Source organism: Chelon labrosus (genome assembly GCF_963514085.1).
Source record: "Chelon labrosus genome assembly, chromosome: 11".
In the NCBI taxonomy this organism is placed as follows: domain Eukaryota; kingdom Metazoa; phylum Chordata; class Actinopteri; order Mugiliformes; family Mugilidae; genus Chelon; species Chelon labrosus.
In genome coordinates, this window is record NC_140344.1 from 14,123,072 (window position 1) to 14,147,027 (window position 23,956).

A 23,956-nucleotide genomic window follows, 5' to 3' on the forward strand; every position below is an offset into this window, starting at 1 on the left:
TGACAGGAGACATCAGGTTTGTTGTGCAGCGCTGCTGGCTTTTTATTTGTATCGCGCAAGCTTTACACATACCGTGTCAGAGGATCAGTGGCTGGCCCAGTCTCATTCTGATTGCTGACCAGGTCTCATTTGTGTAAGGTTTGCATGTTGTTTGTGTGTTTGTGTGAGTGATTATCTGACGGTGTTTTGCTCAGGGCATCCTAGGATGCTCCCATATGACCCTGAGCAGGAGTGAAGACAGTGAATAAATTTAAAAAGATAAGGCCTTTAATTCTACTGAAGATTTAGGATTTTATTGCTCCAGTTTTAAAAGGACAAATACACTGACTGCCACCTTGTTAGGTACACCTTGATAGTTCTTATTTGGATCCCTTTGGTCTTCAGAAGTGCCTTAAGTCTTCGGGGCATAGCTTCAATAAGGTTCTCGACTCATTCCTGTGAGAGTTCGGTCCATATTGACATGACAGCATCATATAGTTGCTGCAGATTTTTCGGTTCCACATCCATGATGTGAAGCACCTGAATTGAGATCTGGAGACTCTGGAGGCCTTTTGAGTACAGTGAACGCATTGTCATGTTCAAGAAACCAGTTTGAGAGGATTATAGCTTTGTGTTATCTTCGTGTGTTATCCTGCTGGAAGTAACCGTCGGAAGATGGGCACACTGTGGTCATAAAGAGATGGAGAAGAAAATATCCGCCGCAATATTACATCACCACCAGCAGCCTGAAACGTTGACACAAGGCAGGATGGATCCGTGCTTTCATTATGTTTGAGTGACCAAATGTCATATCTCATTGGGACTCATAAGACCAGGCGATATTTTTCCGATCTTCTATTGTTCAATTTTGGTGAATTGTAGCCACAGTTTCTTGTTCCTAACTGTCAAGAGGGATTCTTGATGCATTTTATTCAAGTTTCAACGGTCAGAGATGCTCTTCTTCCTACCTCGGTTGTAACGAGTGGTTATTTGAGTTGGCTTCCTATCAGCTTGAACCAGTCTGACCATTCTCCTCTGACTTCTGGCATCAACGAGGCATTTTCACTCAGAGAGCTTCCACTGACTGGATATTTTCTCTTTACCAGACCATTCTCTGTGAGCCCTAGAGATGGTTGTGCGTCAAAATAACAGAAGATCAGCAGTTTCTGAAATACTCAGACCAGCCAATCTGGCACCAACAACCATGCCATGTTTCAAACTCAGTTAAATCACCTTTTTTATTTCTCGGTTCGGACCTCAGCAGATCGTCTCGACCATGTCTGCAGGCCTAAATGCACTGAGTTGCTGCCATGTGGTTTTCTATTTAGATATTTGAGGTAACAATGAACTGAGCAGGTGTACATAATAAAGACGCAAGAGAGTGTATTTTCCCTAAAACATCTTTTTGAAAATACTCAGGAAACAGGAGATTGAAGTATATCTATTGATCCACTACAGTGTATTTTTTCAATGTGTTTAGAGAAACATGTTACAGAGTGCGGCTGGGTGGCTCCACTGATGATGATCTAAATCTAATTTTAGCTTCGGTTTATCACTGGTGTTGATCCTTTCATGTAATTTGTTGACAGTAAGATGAATGTCACACATTTAAGTCTTTATTTAGGTAATAAACATTTTATATATAAATTACATTTAATTGTAGTGAATAGACAGTGAGCGAGGAAGTAATCAGCTGTAATTCTCTTTCTTTTTATTAGATTAGATTCAACTCTATTGTTCAAATACAAGGCAACCAGAAGTGCAGAAACAGTAAATGCAGAGTATGTACATATAGATAGATCGATAGATAGATCGATAGATCGATAGATAGATAGATAGATAGATAGATAGATAGATAGATAGATAGATGGAGGACTTTATTAATCCCTTTGGAAGGTTTCCACAGGGAAATTGACAAATGTACAGATATACAATTTTAAAGCTTCATGGGGCGAGGAGCCATATATGGTAACTTCAGCACACATTTTAAATTGCGTCCCCGTGCCTCTCAGTGAGGTCGAGGAGCATGTGGTTTTCACTCAGCCAGTCAGCGAAGATCAAGGCAACATTCTCAGGTCAAATCATGGTCAAATGTGGTCTACAGGGTCCACCTCTGCATGAACGCTGAGCGTATCTGCTTTATTAGGTACCACGAAGAAGAGGCCTAATGTTGTCTAATGTGATAAAGTGTATGTTGACAAGTGCCTGACTCAGCACTTATGTTCTAATGGTCTAAAACACCTCTGTTACTACTTAAGGGCAAGGAACCATATACGGTACTTTCACTGACCTTGATTTTCTACCTGAAAATCAAGGAAGCATCAGGACAGATGCTGCAGCAGGATATTTACAGTATAGAACGTTGGTTAATAGAAACTATGGCAGTTACTGCAGGATGTGTGCAAACTGTGATTAATAGAAACTATATTACAGAAGGATATATACAAACTATGGTTAACAACCGTATGAGTGGCAGTAAATAGTCAGTAGGTTAGTAGGAGCATTGAAGTTCTGGAGGGATTTATCAATTAATGATGGACTGTTAATTTTATTGCATTATGTGCTTTTAAATGATAATTATAATTTCAAATGTTTTCAAAGATAAAGTTTTGTTACTCTGGCCTGCTTGATTCCGCCTCTCTCTGTCTGCAGGCTGTGAGAGTGACTTCTGGGGACCTCACTGCAGTAATCGGTGCCAATGCCAGAATGGGGCAAAGTGTAACCCCATCACAGGCGCCTGTGTCTGCACTGATGGGTACCAGGGATGGCGCTGTGAGGAGCCCTGTGAGCACGGTTATTATGGCAAGGCGTGCCAGTTACCCTGCCAGTGTCTCAATGGTGCCACCTGCAACCACGAGACAGGAGAGTGCATCTGCGCACCGGGGTACACAGGGGCTTTGTGAGTACCAGTAACATGTTTACTCCTTTAGCAGTTTTTTTTTTTTTTTTTTTCTTTTTTAAAAAGAAAAGAAAAAATGTCGATACGTGTTTTTTTTGCTGATTTAAAGAACTTGAGGCAAACACAGGTTACGAGCCTGAGAGATTTGACTCTTGACTTGTGTGGTGACAGCTGTGGAGAGCGCTGCCCCTCCGGTAGTCACGGGCCTCAGTGTGAGCAGCGCTGCCCCTGCCAGAATGGAGGAACGTGCCACCACATCACTGGAGATTGTTCCTGCCCTGCCGGGTGGACGGTAGGTCACGCAAGCAAAAGCAATGAGAGAGAAAAGCCTGTGAGGAGAAAATTGTTTAACTTCACCGGTGTTCTTGGGGAAAAAAAATAATGTTTAGGTCTCTAATGCAGTATTACAGCAGAGACTGACATGTTGAGAATGTGGACCTTAGGATCAATATGGTGTTCAGCTATAAATGAGAACAAGGACTTCTCTGCTCCTTGCAAGAAGAAAAATACAGTTCCTAGCGGGGTGGTGGACTACTTTGGACTTTCCATGTGAAAAGATATTTTCCATTAATTTTAGCTTTCTGAAGATTACACACAAAGTTAGTGAACACAAGAAGAGCTGTGTTGTTTTTTTAAGTACTGTTCAGTGTGGGTTAAGAGAATTTAGAGAACATAATACGTTCTTTTATGTTCCTAATAGAAACATGCTTCAAGCAGATAAGAAAACATTAACAGTATGTCTGGGTGGTCCGCACATCAATAAAGTGTGTGTGTGTTCAGGCTCCTGGTCCTGATGCGCTTTAGTTGTGAGCGATGTGTCTCACGTGGAGCTTTGTTGGCTGTTTTTCAAAGGGTTCAGTTTGTGCCCAGCCCTGTCCTCTTGGCAAGTACGGCATCAACTGCAGCAAAGACTGTTCCTGTCGTAACGGCGGGCTGTGCGACCACGTCACGGGACAGTGCCAGTGCGCAGCTGGCTTCAGTGGACGCAGGTACGCAGCTGACACCTCTGGCAGCCGGGTCGCTCAATTATTATGCTCAAAAGCCCTTTGTGAGGTACTCTGTGCAAACTTTTGTACTTTGAAAATAGGTCAGATGATTTAATGGTATTAGTATTTAACGAAAAAAAAAAAGATGGCTTCACGCAGACATTAGACAGCCACACATTGACCTATTCTCTTTGTTGACTTCTAAATGAGGCACAAACCTGGCTGTTCTTTTAAAAATAAAGGAAATGCTAGAATAATCTCACGCTCAAGAGAAGTACACATTTATAAATACCCATTAGTCCATTTGAAGGTGGATTGGAAGCATTTAATAGGGCAGTTTGTGTTTAATTAATCTTGTGCTTCATGCTGGCCAGCAAGGCTTCATGTCTTCAGCCTTCATCCTCATCCACTCCCAGCCTGTCCATTGATCTAACCATGGGCTACATGCTGTTTGGATTCTGCTCATTAATTATAAGTAATGGGCTTATATTAAGGCCTCATTGAAATCCACAGATCTTTTTAGTTCCCCGTGCCCGCCAGAGCAGCCCAGAGCAGCTCAGGTTTATTAGTTCAGCTAAAGCAATTGTCTCTTGGATAGAAACACTTCCTTTACAAGACCTTTCCTTTCCTTTATTATTTTGCAAAATTGCCCTCATTCATTTTGTCAGTGGCAGGTGAATTAACCTGCCAGGAATAATCTGAGATTGTGTAAGCCCCCACCCTCTCCTGTCTGGTATAATAATACCGTTGTCCCCTGATAAAACTAAAGCTGGGATAATTTAAACATGAGACAAAACTGGACCATTTTATAAAGTAATTGAGCTATTTGTAATAGCTTTGTTGGGCTCTTGAGACTGATGCTCCAGCAGGATTGTATAGTTAACTCAGTATATTTAAGTGTAGAAAGAAAAAAAAAAAACATTTTCTCATCGACTGTAGCGCTTCACGTAGAGAAACTCTTTTAATTTCTGTAGTTGGTGAGGATTATGATGCGTCCAGCTCCTGCAGAGATACTGAAAAAAGCAATGGAGTCTGGTGCATATAGAAGAAGTACAATATATTAATATAGTTGTAATAATAATGAAAATATATATATATATATATATATATATTGGTCTTTTATCTAGTTAAACTATATGATAGTGTCTTATTCAAACGAAATAAGGAGACTTTGCAGTGGTTACAGGAATATGGGTTTTTGAGACACTTACTGACACTATATCCCAAATTAAATGCTTCAGAATAATAAAAAAATATGATCAGACGAAATATTGCCATAAAAAATTCAGTATAACAGTACATTTCTTAAATAAACCTGTTGGTTTGTCTGATCAGTAAGGTTTAAAATCCAAAGATGCTCAATTTTTGACGTAAAACAAGCTTGATCATGACATTAACTGTTAGGTATAAAAGCTGATCCTAATTCAGTATTTGTCAATAGCTGACTAATTGCTAGAGCTACTGTATATATTAATATCATCTATAGAGCTGCCTTAACTTAACTTAGCTGTCATAACACCTGAATTCCTTGTTACTTGTCAATTTTCTTCTCACATTTTTAGAGAACCAACTTAAAGACAGTGTCTTTGCCCTGTAATTTCCCTCCAGATGTCAGGAAGACTGTCCTGTGGGCACCTATGGTCCGCAGTGTAACCAGAGGTGTGAGTGTCAGAATGGAGCCAAGTGTCACCACATCAATGGAGCCTGCCTGTGTGAAACAGGGTTTAAAGGCCCTAATTGCCAAGAGAGATTCTGTCCCCCAGGCCTGTACGGCCTCATCTGTGACAAGTACTGCCCCTGTAATACCACCAACACCGTGAGGTAAGTGAGACATCAGTGAAAGGCCACACACGGCCTCCTCCTGACCAAGCCCTCAAGCAAAGCCCCCCGTAGCTCCATATGAATGGAGACTACTGCTGCTCAATTTGGTCTCATCTTAGCTCTAAGCCGGTGCTCATTCTGAAGTCTGGACACCCCTTAGCCATGTCATCCAGTTAGCTTTTAATCGCGACCTTTGCTTCATTCATAATTTCTCAGCAGCATTCATAGTTAATGCAATGTTAATGCTCTGATTCCGGCAGGAGTTGGGAATTGGCCATAGAAGTCATTACAGAACGAAGGAGAAAAGGGACACCTCATCTATCTGAAACAAGCGCGCAGACACGTAGATGGATGAATTGCTGTTGGCGCAGACTTCACACTTTGATCTTGCTCAGGAATGAAGTGTTTATAGTTTCAGAGCAGAAACTTCACCTCACTCTTTTTCTTCCTGTTGTTGTCCCATATTTCTTTCTCATTATGTTGTAGCTGCCATCCCCTTTCTGGTGAATGCACCTGCTCTGCGGGATGGACAGGGCTTTACTGTAATGAGACCTGCGCGCCTGGTTTCTACGGAGAGGGATGCATGCTGTCTTGCAGCTGTGCCAATGGAGCTGACTGTCATCCTGTCACCGGAGCCTGTATATGTGCCCCTGGGTTCATGGTGAGTTTCTTGTACCCTCAAAGATCAGTGGGGCCTGCTATGATAACCTGGCCTTTATTTGGTCTCGTGAGCTCTAAATCTTTTCTCCCTCTGTTCAAAGAGCCAACGTGTCAAGATAATAGCACAGTACAACAAACAAAAATTAAAATGAGCAGAAACATGTGAAATAATTACCAGAAAACGCTTGTAAATACATTAAAATCATGTTACAATTATTAAACATGCTGACACTTACACATGCATTTTAAGTTACTGTAATTACAGTGTCGACTTATTATCGTGTTATTGGATCCAATAATTTCTCTTACAATTCTCATCAAACGTTATAATCTTTGTTGTACTATACTATAGAAAATCTGTAGTTCTACTTAGCAGTGCTTATCAATGGTATCTTTTTACTACGAGCTGTGAAACACATCATCCTTCTACTGTGTGAGCCTCAGTTGCAAAGGTTGCAGCTTGATTTATATATTCCAGTTATTTGTGGCTCTAAAATGTTTGTGTCGTTGCGGTCGTAATGTTTTGGAAACGCTCCCAGTTTCACTTTAGGAGCTTTTTGTACACAGGCGGCGGAGAGCAAGGTGAGACATTTTATTATTGTCGAATTATGGATGTGCTCTTTTGCGCCACAAGAAGTCCCTTCTAAATGATGTATTCTCTTGTAACTCTGTGGCGCCATTAATAATCTGTCGTGTGTATTTCACAAATGCGGTTGATGTGTCCTGACTTGTGGCCTCAGAGGGAGGCGCACGGAGCAAGGTTGGATCTGTGTTCCTGGACCAATTGGGAGAAAATTGAATGTTTGACCTATATATGGCTCCGTTTAAATCGTTCTTTTCTCTGTGCAGCCATATTGTCCCATTTTACAACTGTCAAATTAGTTGGGTAACTTCAATCAGTTTTCCCATTGTATTTCTTGTCTTGCAATCTGAAGTTACAGAGCAACAGAGACCGAGAGGGTACATTTCTGCCAACATTACATTTCAGTGGAAATTGCCTGTGTCTTACAGCGGGCCACTGTGGTGAATTGAGCTACCAAGCGAGGCCGCAGACTGTGTCTTAATTTGCTCCACCTGTTCTCTTTGGCGGCTGCTGGGAAGGGCTGCCAGATCCATTATACAGACCTAGAGGGCAGGAGCTGGATAGAAAAGGAGGCAGTCAGATGGGAACAGACACACCTCATATGGAGGATTGGTGTGTTTGTGTGTGTGTGTGGCAGGAGGGGGGTGAGCATTGATGGAAGTTTTTTTTTTATTTTTTTTGTACTTTTAACAAAGCTGCTGCTGTGCAAACAACACGGACGCTTTGTTAGAAAGGTAGAGCGGTGTAGCTGCTACCTGCGAATTTGTCGCATGCATGGTACCTAATTATTATCAAGTGGAGCTTTTAAAATTGTTCGATGAGGGTGTTGAGGCTATGATTGCAACCCAAGTCACTTCCCCAGGAGACGGCTGATAAGCCTAAGCCTCCCCACTGCATCTTTGTTCTGGGGTCCCATCGGGGGGCAAACCAAGCAAAGTGTTGGAGCAGACTGAGCACCTGCATGCTTGATTTAGCTCTGGTAATTGGACATGCTCTTTTTGACTGGGACAAAGTGATTACATGTTACCTATTCAGGCATTGTCCCTTGCAATCTTCAGCATGTACATTCAGTGACATTTCTCCCCTATGTCTGGAGTTTCTACAGATTCTATTTCTGTATCTGAAATCCGCATGCATTACAAATGGATTCCAGTCTGCCTTTGTAGGTGGTGAAAACAAATCATTTTCCTATCTCTCAGGGCTTTCCTGGCCTCATCAGAAGGTTCAGAGGTTCATTTTCTGTCGTGCTGCATGAATTTTAAACTGCAGTCACTCATCCAGCAGTTAGATGAACTGTTAAGGAGTGAGACTGATTGGTAATTAGTGGTGCCATTTGCATCCAGTCTCAATGGGTACCAGCTTGATCAATGTTGTGTCAGCTAGTGTCTTTCTGGAAAAAAAAAATGCACTCCAATTACATTAAGCTGCTAATAGGTATGAATTTACTGCCTTGGCCAAGGACGACCTGGCTGCCTCTCAGCGGCTCTGGTCTGGTTGCTGCCTCCATCGGCTGCGTAGTTATGTAAGGTCCTGCTGCTCTCGTGCAACGGACTGACAGCCCGTGTATTAATAATGATTCTCCACATAAGACTTCTATCCTTCCCAGCTCAGAAGGAATATGAATCAGTCTGCTAATGAGAGAGCTGCCTTCCCCCACTTGAGAGCAGACCAACCACTGGTGTCCGCGCCATGAGGGTGAAACCAAGTGGAATTCGATGCAGCCATGGATGCAACAAAATCCATGTGGCCATTTGTGGCTGCATAGCATTTTATCCATGAGTCCAGTCATCAGTAAATTGCCTGCGCTCTGAAGGGGGACTAAAACTCCCCCTCCTCATTCCCATCTGTCCAACCTCTTGGCTGGACCAACTTCTCTCCACACTTAACAACTGCAAGTGAACTGCTATTGTTAGCAGTCTTGAAGCTGTCATTTTCTGCAGAACAAAGGTTATTGCAACTGATTGATAAAAATTTCATTCACAGACACATGCTTTTATGTGGTGTACGGGGAGGAGAAATGTTTTAAGATGTGTGTTCTGCCCCTGGCGTTCACTGGCACATCTTCTCCTGTCTCCTGTTTAAACTGAGTTCAAAATGATAATGAGAGCAGTGAGCAGGCAGCAGTCCCCCAGCGCTCTGGTGAGCGAAGCAAGAGCCACTCAGGACTCCTGTGGGCCTCTAATTGGAACTCTAAATCATGGTGTCACCTGTCACTCAAGGCAGAGTTTGAAAGAGAGGGTGTGGGAACCCATATAGACTGGCTGTGATCACCAGCTGAGGGAGGTGCGAGACTTGGTGGTGGTGGGCTGTGCTCAGCCTTTAAAGCAGAGAAATTCTAATGACAACAGGCTACAGAGGACACAGAAGGAGCACTGCATGTCCTTTACCAGGTAGTTCACTCTTAATGCAATGGTAAGCGACTAAAAGGCTGCACCAGCATGGCTGCCGATCTCCTGTTGTTGTTCACGTTAATACTAGAGTGAGAGTCGGCAGAAGTGAGGGAACCCTATGGGATCGCAGTTTTTCCTGCTACCTAGTTTTCAGCTTTACCTCTTCACGGTTTGATATTCTTTCCACTGCTAACTTGGACTGCTGACCTGATGTCGGTGACAAGAGTCTTTCCTCTGATACACATCATATGTTCACTATTAGCTTCACGATATGCTTCAGGTCCCGCCCAGCTTTTGTGCAGGTAGCTTCAGCAGCAGTCTTTAATTGGTGGACGAGGACACAATCCTCAAAACACTGTCTGCTGTGTCGGGATCCAGGACCCGAAAGAAAAGGATTAAAACTGAACGAGATTTTTTGAGAACTAAGCTGCTCCATCCTGGAATTTGTAGTCACTCATGGTGATCCATCTGACTCACGTCTACAAAACTGCTTTGTAGTTCACCACAGGTTTTAAAAGTGAGAGACATTGGGCTGTGTTCTAAAATGAATGAAGCGTTAGTTACAGAGTTAGAGGCAGCAAAGGATTTCTGCCTCTTCAAAAATCACACTCCCTTTTCTGAGCCATAACTCGGCCCGGTCTGATCACACAGACATGCATTGTTTTGATTTAATGTGGCTTCCAATTCCAGACAATAACATTATCTCCGAAGTCCATCGCAAATAAGCCTCCATAAATCAGATCATAGGAAAAACAAAAGAAAACTCCAGCAATTTTCTTCTGTAGCAGAGTATTTCAAAATTTGGAGACATTGCAAACGGAGACCTCTAACATCTAAGCATACTTTTAATGATGCCAGTACTTCCAAATGACTTTCCTGTTTACATACCGCTTTATTCTTCAATTTATCTGAGTGGTGTCGACAGTGTCAGACTTTAAAAAGCCTGCGGTAGATACATCTTAGACCAGTCACTTCACAAGACAAGGGCCGCCTCTTAACGTAGCTAACATAAGTTAGTTGAGAAGAAAAATGTACGGAGCGAAGATGGTTAGACAGAAGGGCAGATTTAGTCTCAGCCTGGCTGGATGGAGAGTCTGAGGTCCTGGCCTTTGGAGTCCTGCCAGTCTCTCTGCTGAACGAGACAGAGACTCTCTCTAAAGGGAGAGAGGGAGAGCTGTAGAGAGAAGTTGAGAGATGGGGTGAAGCGTTGCTCCAAAGAGCCAAGTGTGGCTGTCAGAATATATAGAGTGCATAATTGGACGTTTGGAAGCAACAGCTTGGGTTGATCAAGTGTAGTCCTCCTCTTGAACTTCAGTTGATATCATATATCCGTTCAGTTTTACAGCTGCTTTGCTCCTCTTCTCTATCCGTTTCAGATGCACCACCGCTTGTCTAAGTAAACAGTAAGCTACGGAGAAGAGCAGTGAACCTGTCTTTCTGTCTGCATCTGTTTAGACTACATTACTCCTGTTTCAGATCCGACTGAGTCAGCACTTATTGCCATGCCGATTCTTTGCCTCATGACTTTGCATTATTTCTTCCACAGGGCGAGGACTGCACCACGGTGTGTCCTCCCGGTCTGTTCGGACCGAGCTGCATGTCCACCTGCTCCTGCCATAATCACGCGTCCTGCTCTCCCGTCGATGGCTCCTGCATCTGCAGGGAAGGTACAGCATAACGGACTCACGTTTGAGATTCACAGCCGGTCCTCCACGTTGTGGAGGACCGGCTGTGAATACACTACAGTGACTGCACCGTCAACTGTATGATACATTACATTCTGACACGGATGAACATCTCTGCACATATGACAAGCTGAGATAGTCCTTTATTTATCAGTCGTCCCTGGGTATACGTACTGTATATACTTTACTCACGGACTAAACCCTCCTGCATTGTGTGCTGTTTGTTGTTTTTCTGCTTTCCCTGTCATTAATTCTATGTCTATTTTTCACTTTAATTAATGATACACCGTGTGATCTAAGCTTAATAAATTACTTTCTTGAGGGGCAATTCTGTTCCGTTAGAGTGTAACAACTATAAATGTGTGATTGTTGTCTTAATCTCTTACTTTTACGTTTGGCTCACTTAGACTTTTCCTTCTCATATCGTTAAACTTTCAGGTTTATTTATCATATTATAAAATTATCTTGGGACTTGAGGTGAAGATGCCGTTTATGCTTACACTTATTGTACATCTGCTAATGGCAAAGAACAAGAACCAGAGCAGAGGCTCATGATAATTTAGTTTTGCAGGAATGTGTTTATAACCAAAGATTTAGGCAAAGCTGAAGGAATTTCCAGAGTTATTACAATTCAGAACGTGAATGTGTGCACCAAGCAGCCAGGCTGTTTTTGATTTGATTTCGCCTCCAAACTTTCGGCGGCACTATAGAGGAATTGTCAATATATCACATATCCTGTGCAAACTAGGACATCTGTTCAAAAGCTTCTGTCAGTCAGGTCTTTATTTCTCTTGATAAATGATAACTTTGACCTGGCAAGGCACTAAAGAAAAAGTGAGGAGGTAGACGCCATGAATGTCAAATGAACATGCTAATCTATCTGATAGTTAATGAGAAACTAAAGACTAAAAATGTCAACTGCACTAGAAAAAAAAAGTGCATGTAGGGTGATCTACAGAATTTCATATAAATCCAGTAACTATTGAGCGGTTTCAGTCTAGGATTACGCTGTGGTAACAACTGACATATGAGCAGGGACGCTACCATGGCTACACACAGAAATCATTTTATCTATTCTTATCCCTGTCATCATGTCCCCTAAATTCAGATTTAATTTGGAGATTCACATGAGAGGTTGGAAACCATCGTAACTGAGCATTATTTTTGTTGTTCAGTTGTGTAAAATTGTTACAGCGATATAAAGTAGTAAAGTGTCCCTGAATCTTTTCCTACAGTACAGTTTGATGTATTTCTGCTCTCTCCTACCCGAGGCTGGCAGGGTGTGGACTGCTCCATCCTATGTTCCAGTGGTACCTGGGGTCTTGGCTGTAATCTGACATGCTTATGCAGCAATGGAGCTGCATGTGACCCTATAGACGGCACCTGTACCTGTTCTCCTGGGTGGAGGGGGGAGCACTGTCACGAGTCCTGCTCTGTAAGTCTGTCTTTTAACAGAGAGGGTGCTGGAAAGTTTCTGCTGGTCTTGAAGCTTTTGGGTCAACTTGGGGCGTATAACAGTGAGTTTTTATCATTGTCAGGATGGCACATACGGGTTGGAGTGTCGTGAGCGCTGCGACTGCAGCCATGCGGAGGGCTGTGACCCAGTGAGTGGCTACTGTCGCTGTTACCCTGGCTGGACAGGTTGGTGCCGCTTATTCAAATATCAGAGCAGACATTAAACACGGAAATATCCTCTGAAACATTAACGCTGTTCATTAGTTACCTTCACCGGCTGAAAATCAAAGACAATCAGATGCCAGCCAGACACGGCAAATTAGCAAAACCAAAAAAGACAAGCTGGGGTATTCGTGGTTTGTGTTGTACAGTATGTTTACAGAATGTCTAAGCAGTGTTTCCCTAATTAAATGTGCAATTTGTTTTGCCTGAGCCGGTGGCATAGCTGAACGAGAAATGTTGAGGACTGAGCTCTGAATGAATTCTCTGCTGGTATGCATTCATGCTTCCATTGCATCTATTACTGGCTGAAAACAAAGACTGGACTGACTCACCAGATAAATGTTTCGCGACTGAATCAAATAATTGGCCCAGAATGTTCTCTTGATTTTTAGACGCAGCGTCAAATGTTTTTATTTTTATCTTTTTTTAATTTATTTTATTGTTTTTGTCAGTATGAACATATGTCCGCTCTCTGCTGCTTGTCATTTATGCCACTTGTTTAAATGGAAAAAAACGCTTCAGGTAGGAGAGTGAATGTCACAGCAAGGGTGAGAGTCATTATGCTCAAAAATGAGGCATCGCATCTGAATGTCAAATATGCGGGGCTAGCTGAGGACCTGGTCTCTGAGCTTGGATAGAGAGGTGCAGTCAGGGAGGAAAAAGATTCAGCAGGAAAGGTCAAGCCTATGAGCCTCTCAGCAGCCCACTCCATTCAGCCTCCTGAGCTTAGGGCATTTATTCTGGGAAACAATGTGGGTTTTATTATCTGCAAAAACGAAGCTGGCAAAACGGGCCTCTCATGCTCTGAATCCTGCGCAGGTCGGGACCATCTGTCAGCCTTAATTGAGTCACCAGGGTGCAGGGCTGGGGGCACCGTGCGGCCCAGTGGGTCTAACAAACACACATACATACGTATGTGAATCGGAGAGGCTTGACAATGGGCTTTCTGAGGGAAGGAGCACCTCGAGAGCAGACTATGTGGGATCCATCACAGGACTAAGTCAGGAGGACGGAATAAAATGTCTATTTACAGAAACTCTGGAGCTATTTATTTTGCTGTCATATCACTGAGTGTGCTAGACCCAGATTTGCTATGGCATTCTACTTTGCTGTCAACTTGCCGTTGGTTTTACTGTGAGGTTCGCGTACATTGTCAAGAAGTTTGACTCCACGAGTGTGCACTGAAAGTGGCTAAGCTGTCTGTGGCCCACGCGGTTGTTGCCGAACTGTCGTAAGCCTGACATCAGCCAACAAAGATTTTAAAAGAGAGCTCTGACTCGACACTTGATGCACGGGCTTCTTGGTAGCCTGCGTTAAATAGGACCTCGCCTTTTATTTCTGAAGAGATGCTGGCCCATGTCACAGAGCAGGTAACGCGAGTGTGTGTTTACATGCACTGAGAGGGAGAGAGAGTTAAAAAGGGCGAGAGAGGTTTGCTTTGCTCCGCGCGCTCTCTACAAATTGGATGGTGGGACCTCTGGCACTTCTCCGCGAAAAGCCTCCTTTGAAGAGACTTCAGTTCTGGCTTCTCTCAGTCTTTCTTCTTCTCCCTCACCAGGCATCCAAAGCCCCTCTGTTTGTCACCATTAGGCTGAAAAATGTGATGCTCTGTCCGCATTCATTTTCTGACAGTAAAGGCAGCCACTGTTTTTTTTCTGCCTGGCCTAGCAGAACCTCAAACATACTTGCACAAGCCCTGCCCTCCTTTTGATGTCAGCGGCTTGGCTCCTGACTAAATCACTGCTCCCATGCCCCACCCCTCATCAGCACTAACATTTCCTCTCCTTTACTGCTCCGTGCCAGCCCCAAGGTGCCGCGGTTACTGTATAACATTGGTCCCCAGAGTTTAGTCCAGGTTTAATTCAAAGGTACAGCCCTAATGCAGCTTTAATGGCCACACCATTCTCAGATATTCTCATTCAAAGGAAATTTCAAATGAGGCTTCCAACTAAGGGCTGGTGCTTGAAAGGTTGCGGAGCGTGCATGCACATGCGTGTGAGCGCGCGGCTCCAAGAGTGTGTGTACGTGCAGTCGCAGTGATACGCAGTGTATTCCATTTCACAAACCTGTGTGTATGTAGCTCAGTACATGTGACGATTCTGCTTTTATCCCACTTTTCTTCAAAGCATTGGTATGGCTGAGTGGAAACGTGCCGCTCACACTGACGCGCTAATGCATTCACACAGTACACAGTGAGAGCCCTGTATAGATGCTGTGTTTTGCGTTTGTTGGCTGGAGCTGCACAAAACACGCCATGACACTTCCAGACTGTGCTCTTGTAGCTTGAGTACTTCCCTTCAGCTGTGTTCACTACCATGGCTCCGCTGAAAGAGAATGGGAGACAAGCTCGGCCTCTCCGGAGACCCAACCCTGTTAATCAACACAGTGCACTGGCAGGGAGCCCCGCTCAGATCAAAAATAAAATACATTGGAAAGGAGAAACAGAGTGTGAAAGACGGGCTGAACTAAAAAAAAAAAAAAAAAGAGGAACACATCCAAACTGCAGCTTCTTTATTCAGAGCTCAAGTCAATCGAGGATCCACGCTAGCTGTTATGATCAGGCATTGTGAACGCTGTCCCGTACTGACCTGTTTTTTACAGATGGCATGCTGTTTCGAATGTTTCAGATACCAGTATTTTGCCTTCTTGGTGTGCATTCACTGAATATTCGTTATGGTAATGTTCCTGCAGGAATCCACTGTGATAACGTGTGCCCACAAGGCTTCTGGGGACCCAACTGTTCAGTCAGCTGTTCCTGTCAGAACGGAGGATCCTGCTCTCCCGAGGACGGCACATGTATGTGTGCACCTGGATACAGAGGGACCTCCTGCAAAAGAAGTGAGCCTCCTTCTCCTCCTAACCTTTAAGAAATAACTGCATGACACGGTAGCGAACGCCATCGCAGTGTCGACCTTGCTTTGATCTTTGAAGAATTGCAGAAAAGTGTGAACCAGCAGAGGAGAGTCACTTAGCTGTCGGTCAAAACGGCTCGAGTGTCAACCCTTCATCACAGCTATCACTTAATCACAGTGTCTTTGCCCCAGCGGCATCCCCGCAGACATAGACACACGCATAAACACACATACACTCCTCGCCCCTCCACACTGTCCTCGACGAGCAGCCCGCAGTGGGAGACACACAGTCCTCGCCTAGGGCTCATCAGAGGGCACGCTCGCTGGGAGTGCGAGCTCTGCTTTCTAACTAGGGTCTGTCTGAAGCTGCTCTCAAGTGATGAGCTCACTGATTGGGAGTGAAATTCACAGTCACAAACCTGTAAACATCCATTTGAGAGGAATGTAAGTGAGAGACTTAAGGAAGCTGTGTGTGTCTGTGTGGTTTAGCGAGAGGGGAAACGACTACTCCTCCAAATTCAATATTTACACAGATAATTTACTCGTCAGGTAAAAACCTCGTAAGTGCAGTTTTGCTGTTTCACCCACTGAAATTTTAATTGAAGGATTACGTGCTCCTCCAGAGCACCTGCTGCTTTAAGAATAATCAAATCACACCGGGTAAACTTATCATGGCATAGGTGTCAAACTATAACAGAAGCTTCCTGAAAGGTTTCTTTTCCATTGTTCCCTGACAACTGATATATTAGACTGGAAAACCTTCAACCAAACCACTGCCTGCGATAACAGGAACATTACAGAGATTGAAAAGACTCACTTCAGAGCGCTGAAATGAAAATGTGTTTTTAATATAAACTGCGCCCTGTTGCACGGTTGATGGTCTTTGTGTAAAATGCAGCCATAATAACCGTTACACCACCTTTTTAATGTCACTCGCTTCCCATTCGCTCAATAAAATGTGCACAGTTCGTGTTTTTCTGACACATTATAGATCATCAATCGGCTTTCAACGCTTGACATAAAACAGACTTTTCTTAACTCCTTTGCTGTTCCATCTTTGGCTGCAGATGAAATGGTAGTGATTACAATAAAGGCTGACTTCTCTGCTTTCTCCCTCTCTTCACTGTCTCCGCTTGTCTTTTCTGCTTTAATTCTACTGGTCTTGATTTCTCTTTGCTCCATGGATTTCTTCTTGTCGTGCTTTGTTTCATTATTATATTCCTAGGTAGGTATAGGGTAGGTAGGGGGTTCATGAGGAAGGAGAAATGTGCTTCTGTCATTCTTCCTCTTCTTGTTGCTCTTCTTGTCTTTTTTTCTCTCTTTTATCAGAGTCATTTCTCCGTGTCTCGTTCTGCACCTTTTTGCCGCCTTTCATTTCCATCTTTTTCTTGCCCTTGATGCTCATCTTTTCTTTTCTTTGCTCGTCATCTTTTCTTCCCCTGTCTCTCCGTCTCAGGTCTCTTCATCTGCTCCGACTCTTTTGTGTTAAATGGAAGCTGCTGACAGAAAGACAGAATATTTAATATTCTACCAAACTGTGAAGCTTTCTGAAGCAAGCTGTTAGTAAGTAAAACAATCAGCTGAGGCAGCGTACCTGAAGCTGGATGTTCTTCTAGATGAGGAGTTTTATCTGCTCATCAGCCTCGCTTCCTCTCTTCTTCGGTTCTTCCTCAATTTTTAGCATTTTTTTTATTTTCACAGGGCAGGTCTTTTACTAGCTTTATCTTCAGCACTGTGCTCTTCCACTGTGTGCTTTCCACACAGTGAGCCGTCTGGAGGCTCTCTTGCAGATTGTCACGTCTGCTCTTTACACCCCTGAAGTTTTTGTGAGGAGTTTGCAAATAGTCTTCACTGCAAGCCCAACTTTTTCATGGCCTTCTTGCGGCCCTCATCTTTTATTCCAAGCTCTTCCTAGAGCTGACTCACCTCTTGCCTCCGTTCATCTCTTCAAGGAAGAGAACATTATTCTCAAGAGCATCATTTGCCTTTGTGAGAGACTTTATCTCAACAGTGGCATTGTACAGGGCATCTCTCGGTGTCTCCATGACTTAGGAGGGAAATGCTGTGATGCAGTGATGTTCTTCATCACTGCAGCCGGCCTGTACTGGATTGGGCCACAAAAAGTGTCACAGAATGGCTGTGGAGCAAATGGCTGGAAGATAAATATGTGTAGTTCATCAAGAAACAACCCGTACACTTATTTTTTTACAAATGAATCTACAGTTTTCTAAGGACAGGACTCTTTGGAGCACTCCTCAACTTAAACTCAACTTCCATATACTCACTTACTCAACTACTGATTGAAATTATGACACAAACGTAAACGGGGATCAATCAAAAAACTGTTCCCTCCTAAAATTTCACATGGTTTCTCGAGCTCGGTCTTCAGTCCATGTCAGCTAGGAGGAGATGTAGGTGAGGCAGTATATAGAAGACATGAGTTAGGAACAACTGAAACTACTAGTTTCTGAGCTCTTGCCATAGCAGTTGTTTGCAGATGGAAATATACTTGTAGATTGAATTACCTGTAAATGAATTTGCGTTGCCTGAAGAGTATTCCAGATACTTGTCAGTTCTGAAAGTAGAGTCTGAAAGTAACTGCAGTATTGTATCATAATAAGAGCTTAGATAAAAAAAAAAAAAAAAGGTTGAACTGTCAAAGGAATTACAGATAAGGATATTTCCTTCAGGAAGAATAATTTCCTGTACATGTTTGGGCAGTCTGTCATGTGTGGACTGAGATATATTGCGTTGGCAGGTCGGCCTAAGACTGCCAAGTGTTCATCACACTCAGCCTTTTTCACAGCAGATTTTTTGACATGTTATGGCAGGTGTAACTGATAGCATGAATAATGGCTGCTTTCCATCTGTGTGCTACATATCAAGTATAGGACCCTGGTGTTGTGCGCACCTTTAAAGGTGTACAGTACCTCTTGTTCCATTCAGCATTGGATGACCGATTCCCTCTCCTCTCTTTTCACGGTCTGCCGGCAGTTTGCTCCCCGGGGTTCTACGGGCACCGCTGCAGCCAGTCGTGTCCACAGTGTGTGCACAGCACTGGGCCGTGCCATCATGTCACGGGCCACTGTGAGTGCCTGTCCGGCTTCTCAGGTTCTCTGTGCAACCAAGGCAAGTACCCTTCTATGTTGTTTTGACCTTTTCCTGGTTTCACTTACTGTTAGATTTATTCACTGTGAACTTTTCTAGTTTTTGCTACTGGAAAAGCAGTAAGCACAGTTTATGTTTGAAACTGTCCGACTATTTTGCCATGGTATAAAATACTGAGGTCAAGTTAGATGGTTAGATGGTTAGGAAATAGCACTGATTATAAACAGTACATTGTACCATATGTTATTATTTAGGTGCATTTACATGTCAAAGAAACCTTTTGGTGACACATTTTCTTTTGGTTTTTGCTGTGCTCACTGGCTCTAATAAGATCAGTGCATGACCTGCTGCCTCTCCTACTGGCATCTTAGACTTGAAACTTTGAGTAATGGCTATTATCAGTGCACCGCAGACAAAAAAAAATATCAACCTTCAACAGAAGCTTGAAAATTGCTGAGGCTCCCATTTTCAGACAAAGAATACATTAAGTAGATGTTGCTGTCCACCGCCTAATTCTGCAAAAAGAGCTGCATGGAAGAGACAAAGAAGCAACGTACACCGATCAGCCACAACATTAAAACTACCTGTTTAATATGATGCAGGTTTGGGATCTAGTGAATTTGGAGGCCAGGTCAACACCTTGTGCTGTTTTTCATGTTTTTTGAGTTGTTCCTTAGTGTGTGTGCCTGTGTCAGGCTGCATCCAGCTGGGGATGGCTGCTACCATCAAGGAGTGTCATTGCTATGGGGTGGGGGTGTCCGGTTTGGTCTAAGTAACACGAACGCCAGGTCCAAAAGTTTCCCAGCAGAACATTGAATTGTCACAAGACGGTCAATGTTGTTCACTTCTCCTGTCAGTGGTCATAATGTTGTGGCTGATCGGTGTATGTGCACCTTTTGTTAAACAAGCCAACCTTCCTTTCACATAACGCCACTGCAATATTTCAACTGTGTATGAAGACCTTGTTGACAGTGTTGTGAGAAAACATCAAAAACTATTTTAAAGCGTTTGTCTTCCGTCTTTAGCGATGCTCATTTGCGGCAGAGATGTGTTTGATTAAGATGCTGCCCTTTTAGAAGTCATGAGTAGTTTTTTACACATCTGTGTGAACAATTAAGACTAAAAATCTTCTTAATTACGTCTACTGCAATTACAGTACCGTGTAATTAGTTTTTTCTGTAACAATATAGATAGGAGTGTTGAGTGTGTGTCAGATGTATTAAAGCCTAAAAGGAAACTCATAAAGAGATTGTTGGTAAAATGTCAGTTGCGTGTAAAACACTGGTGCTCATGTGTCAGATATGTTTTTGTCTACTCACTGTTCATCTGTTGGACTAAATGTTCACAGTTTGGTATCAGCTCATATCTGTGACAATGTGTGTGACCGAAGCGACTGTGTTTCTCTTGTCAGCAGTTTCTTGTAAAAAAAAATCTGCTCTCAATCAGTGCGTTGAGAAAAGACACCTACATGGTGCTGTAGATTTTTACGTCTAATAATTTACCATTTTTTATAAATTACAGAAAGGCAGTGGGGACTTTTTGAATTCTCTTTCATGGCTTTGAGCAATGTCTTATAAATAAAAGTTTAATAGCGGAGCTGAATGAAGAGGGAAAAGTAAAGATGAGAGCCAGTCCTAATTTGTCTGGACTATAATTACTGGTGAGCAGGCATTAGGCGACGAGAGACGAAGGTGGCCAGCAACATGTACGTTCTCCTCTTGTTGAGCCCCATTGGCGTCCTCACTTGTCCTCTGTCCAGCACACAAAGTCCCAGCCTAATGAAGCTCTCCTGGTGAGTTGAGGCTTGAATCCCCAGAAGCAGCGGTATGGGGGAGCCAGCCTCATGGCTTAATGACAACCTGCTTGAAGGGGCTTGAAAGAGCTCTCGAGAAGAGGGGAAAGCCAGTTGAAATGTAATCATTAAAATCACCCCACATGAAAATGAGTCAGACCCATCTCTTTCACAGCCAGCGACCTTATCAGATATTTCTAACGCAGGGCTATTCTCTTTATATGAGACGTTTTAATGTATCTGCTGGCGCTGCGGCTCCCTGATCTTGATCGTAAGATACACCTTGATTCAATTTGTCCCATGGTCCAACAAGAAAACACAATGGAGGTTTCACTGGAGAAGATATCTTTTATTGAAGAGTGCCGGGGTGCAGTGAAATATTAATTTCATAAAAAATGTATTCAGTGGTCTGTGTACACGGTCTATTTTAATTCGGTGGCACATCACTCATTCCAGTCTAGCTGGTGGAAATGGGGCAGTCGTGCCACAGGAGGCAGTGATTGACTCCTCCTTTTGTCTAAACAGATCACTTCACTTCATGTCCACTCAAATAGAACAATATCATCCATTAGGGGAATATGTTTGCACAACCTTCAACAAAATGAGTTTGTTTGTGTAAATGTGCTCACAGTAATGTGCCCAGGTTTCATGTCATAATGTTAATGGATTTTACTAGTTTTTCGGTGTAAGTGTTAATAAGCTGATCGGGGTTGTTTTGTAAAGCATTTTTATTTATTTTTGGTTTCGCAGTCTGTCCGAGTGGCAGGTACGGGAGGGCTTGTGGCGAGATCTGCCTCTGCACCAACAATGGCACCTGCAACCCCATCGACGGCTCCTGCCAGTGCTTCCCTGGCTGGATCGGCGAGGATTGCTCTCAGGGTATGGCTGCTCTCCCTCATCCCGCTTTTCCCCCCATCTCATTGTCTGTCTCCACTCCTAATTTCTCTTTCACTCTTACCTTCATACGCATTAATCATTTTCATGACCCGACACATTCTGAGAACTGCCCGCAGCCCCAGCTGATGTAAAACACATAGCTTGCTTAAATGATTGTTGTAATGCATTATGCTCTTTGATTTACAACACTCTAGGCCAAAGATCATTAGCAGAACTTTGAGCTGCCATGCCATGGGAAATTGATGTGTGTTTTTTTAATTGCATTAACTACTCGGTGTAATAATAACTTAAGCTCACATATCCGATCCTCCATAGATGTTCACCCGACACCTATGGCTGCTCATATAATTCAAAATACAGGCATGTGCAGGGTAATGATCGCATTATGCAAGAAAGTATGCTACATAAAATATTGTAAAAATGTGTGGAGAATGTCTGGACGTCTCATTCAACATGTACCATGTGCTTCACGTATGCATGTCTAGGCGTAGACTATGTATGGGAGAGTGTGTGACCATGAGCTTGACTGTGTTTCTGGCGTCTGCAGCCTGTCTCTCTGGGCACTGGGGCCCTGATTGTCTCAACTCGTGTAACTGTCACAACGGAGCCCAGTGCAGTGCCTATGATGGGGAGTGCAGGTGCAGCCCCGGCTGGACCGGTCTCTACTGCACACAGCGTGAGTTTCTCCCATCCAGTTAATAGACACGCAGTGTCATCTACTGGCGGTCAATTAGAACTGCAGCAGATGACAAGCGAGAAACAGTACCTTTTTCCAGGCTGAAGGGTAACTGGATGATATCAAGTTTTCATTTACTGTTTTTTTAAGAGAGGGCAACATCAAAGTACAACTAATGGTCACTTCATTAATATGCTCATAATATATTCCAGCCATTTACCCTGGGATAGTGCAGATCATCAGCATCACTCCACTAATCTGAATTTCATTATCTACCACCCTAAGGGTTTGTTCAGGATTGTTTGTAGTGCCATGCCCTTGCTATTGTGCATGGAAATCATAGCTTTTTTCCCCCCAACATAGATTCTTGTTGTTTCCTGCTGCCTTGTTCTTTAGTTCTTCCTCTAGGTTATGTTAAAAGCATAACTGGATTTTCTGCTGAAGCAGGAAACGTTTCATTTCCATTCATTCACATTGTCCCTTATTGAGTATGCAGCGGAGACATTGAATGGTATTGATTTTCCTGTTCCATTGCTATATGACCTTGACGCATTACGTTGTCATCCCCTCTCTTTGTGTTTTCTCCACCCCTCCCACCCCAACATTTTATACATCTATGCCCCAGGCTGTCCTTCAGGGTTCTACGGCAAGGACTGCTCCGAAGTCTGCCGCTGCCAAAACGGCGCAGACTGTGACCACATCTCTGGCCAGTGTGCTTGCCGAACCGGCTTCATTGGGACAAGCTGCGAGCAGAGTTGAGTATGGGCCCGGCACATTTTAGCTTGGAGCGAAATTGCACTGATGATGAGTAGGGTTATATGTGTGTGTGTGTGTGTGTGTGTGTTCTCTAAACACTTTGGCTCCCACTCTGTAAGTGCTTTAATTTTGATGGATGTACTAATGTGCCTCTCTGTCATGCAGAGTGTCCTGCTGGCACATTTGGATATGGCTGCCAGCAGCTGTGTGAGTGCCTGAACAATGCTACGTGCGACTATGTGACTGGGACATGCTACTGCAGCCCCGGATATAAAGGCATCCGGTGCGATCAAGGTGAGATGTGACCGAGGTGGTCGAGGCTTTCCGATGTGCCGCCGCTCAAACGCAGATGTGTACACGTTGTTTAAACAACCCACTTTCTGTGTTTTTTATGTAGCAGCTCTGATGATGGAGGAGCTGAACCCATACACAAAGATTAGCCCGGCGCGAGGCTCCGAGCGGCAGTCTGCAGGGGCTGTCATGGGCATCATCTTTCTCCTCCTCATCATCATGGCCATGCTTAGTCTGTTTGTGTGGTACAGACAGAGGCAGAGGGACAAGGGACATGAGATCCAGCCCAGTGTGTCCTACACACAGGCGATGCACATCACCAACACTGACTATTCTCTGTCTGGTAAGAAGTCTGCTATGAAACATTTATCCACTAATTATAGTATGCAACAAAGCAGCTAAATAATAAAAGTTTCATCATGTTATAACAATTACAATAATAAACCACTAGTGATTCCACTCTCTAAAAGACCATGTGAGCACCACAGCTTTCCTAGTTTTAACCTGGGTTTTGTCTAATGGAACTCGACTCTACGTGATAAGTAGCTCCCCTGAACAAGTATGATTGTCAAGGGTGTACTCAGTTTTGTTACAGCTTGATCTTCAATATAATATAGACCTTTCATTATAGTTAAATGATCAGCTTGGTGTTTTTGAGAAACCTTCAATTGATTTCAATCTTTGGGATTTTGCTGAAGACAAGTAAAATTAAAAATACGATGGATAAGATTTTAAGTATTTAAAGGGGAACTACTGTTTTTTTACAACCTGGACTTTATTTCTGACATAAAATACGATCGTTTACTCACCCATATAACTTTTGTGTAATTTGTAGTCTTTCGGGAGATAATTAGATCTGCGTATATCCATATAGTGGACGGTCAGCTTGCGACGGTCGGCTTGT

At 43.4% G+C, this 23,956-nt stretch overlaps 1 protein-coding gene across 1 annotated transcript in view; it reads left to right on the plus strand.

Annotated features, from left to right (window-relative positions):
* megf11 (multiple EGF-like-domains 11) overlaps window positions 1-23,956 on the plus strand; it is a gene marked incomplete at its 3' end in the record, with an annotated part of 50,259 nt that overhangs the window by 22,742 nt on the left and 3,561 nt on the right. The window contains exons 5-19 of the mRNA XM_084555290.1: window positions 2,632-2,878; window positions 3,050-3,170; window positions 3,731-3,867; window positions 5,473-5,685; window positions 6,172-6,346; window positions 10,865-10,985; window positions 12,275-12,438; window positions 12,542-12,644; window positions 15,372-15,518; window positions 18,527-18,661; window positions 21,183-21,311; window positions 21,877-22,005; window positions 22,631-22,759; window positions 22,927-23,055; window positions 23,159-23,395. Of these exons, the coding sequence (XP_084411416.1) occupies window positions 2,632-2,878; window positions 3,050-3,170; window positions 3,731-3,867; window positions 5,473-5,685; window positions 6,172-6,346; window positions 10,865-10,985; window positions 12,275-12,438; window positions 12,542-12,644; window positions 15,372-15,518; window positions 18,527-18,661; window positions 21,183-21,311; window positions 21,877-22,005; window positions 22,631-22,759; window positions 22,927-23,055; window positions 23,159-23,395 (2,316 nt within the window). The remainder of the gene's footprint in view (window positions 1-2,631; window positions 2,879-3,049; window positions 3,171-3,730; window positions 3,868-5,472; window positions 5,686-6,171; window positions 6,347-10,864; window positions 10,986-12,274; window positions 12,439-12,541; window positions 12,645-15,371; window positions 15,519-18,526; window positions 18,662-21,182; window positions 21,312-21,876; window positions 22,006-22,630; window positions 22,760-22,926; window positions 23,056-23,158; window positions 23,396-23,956) is intronic.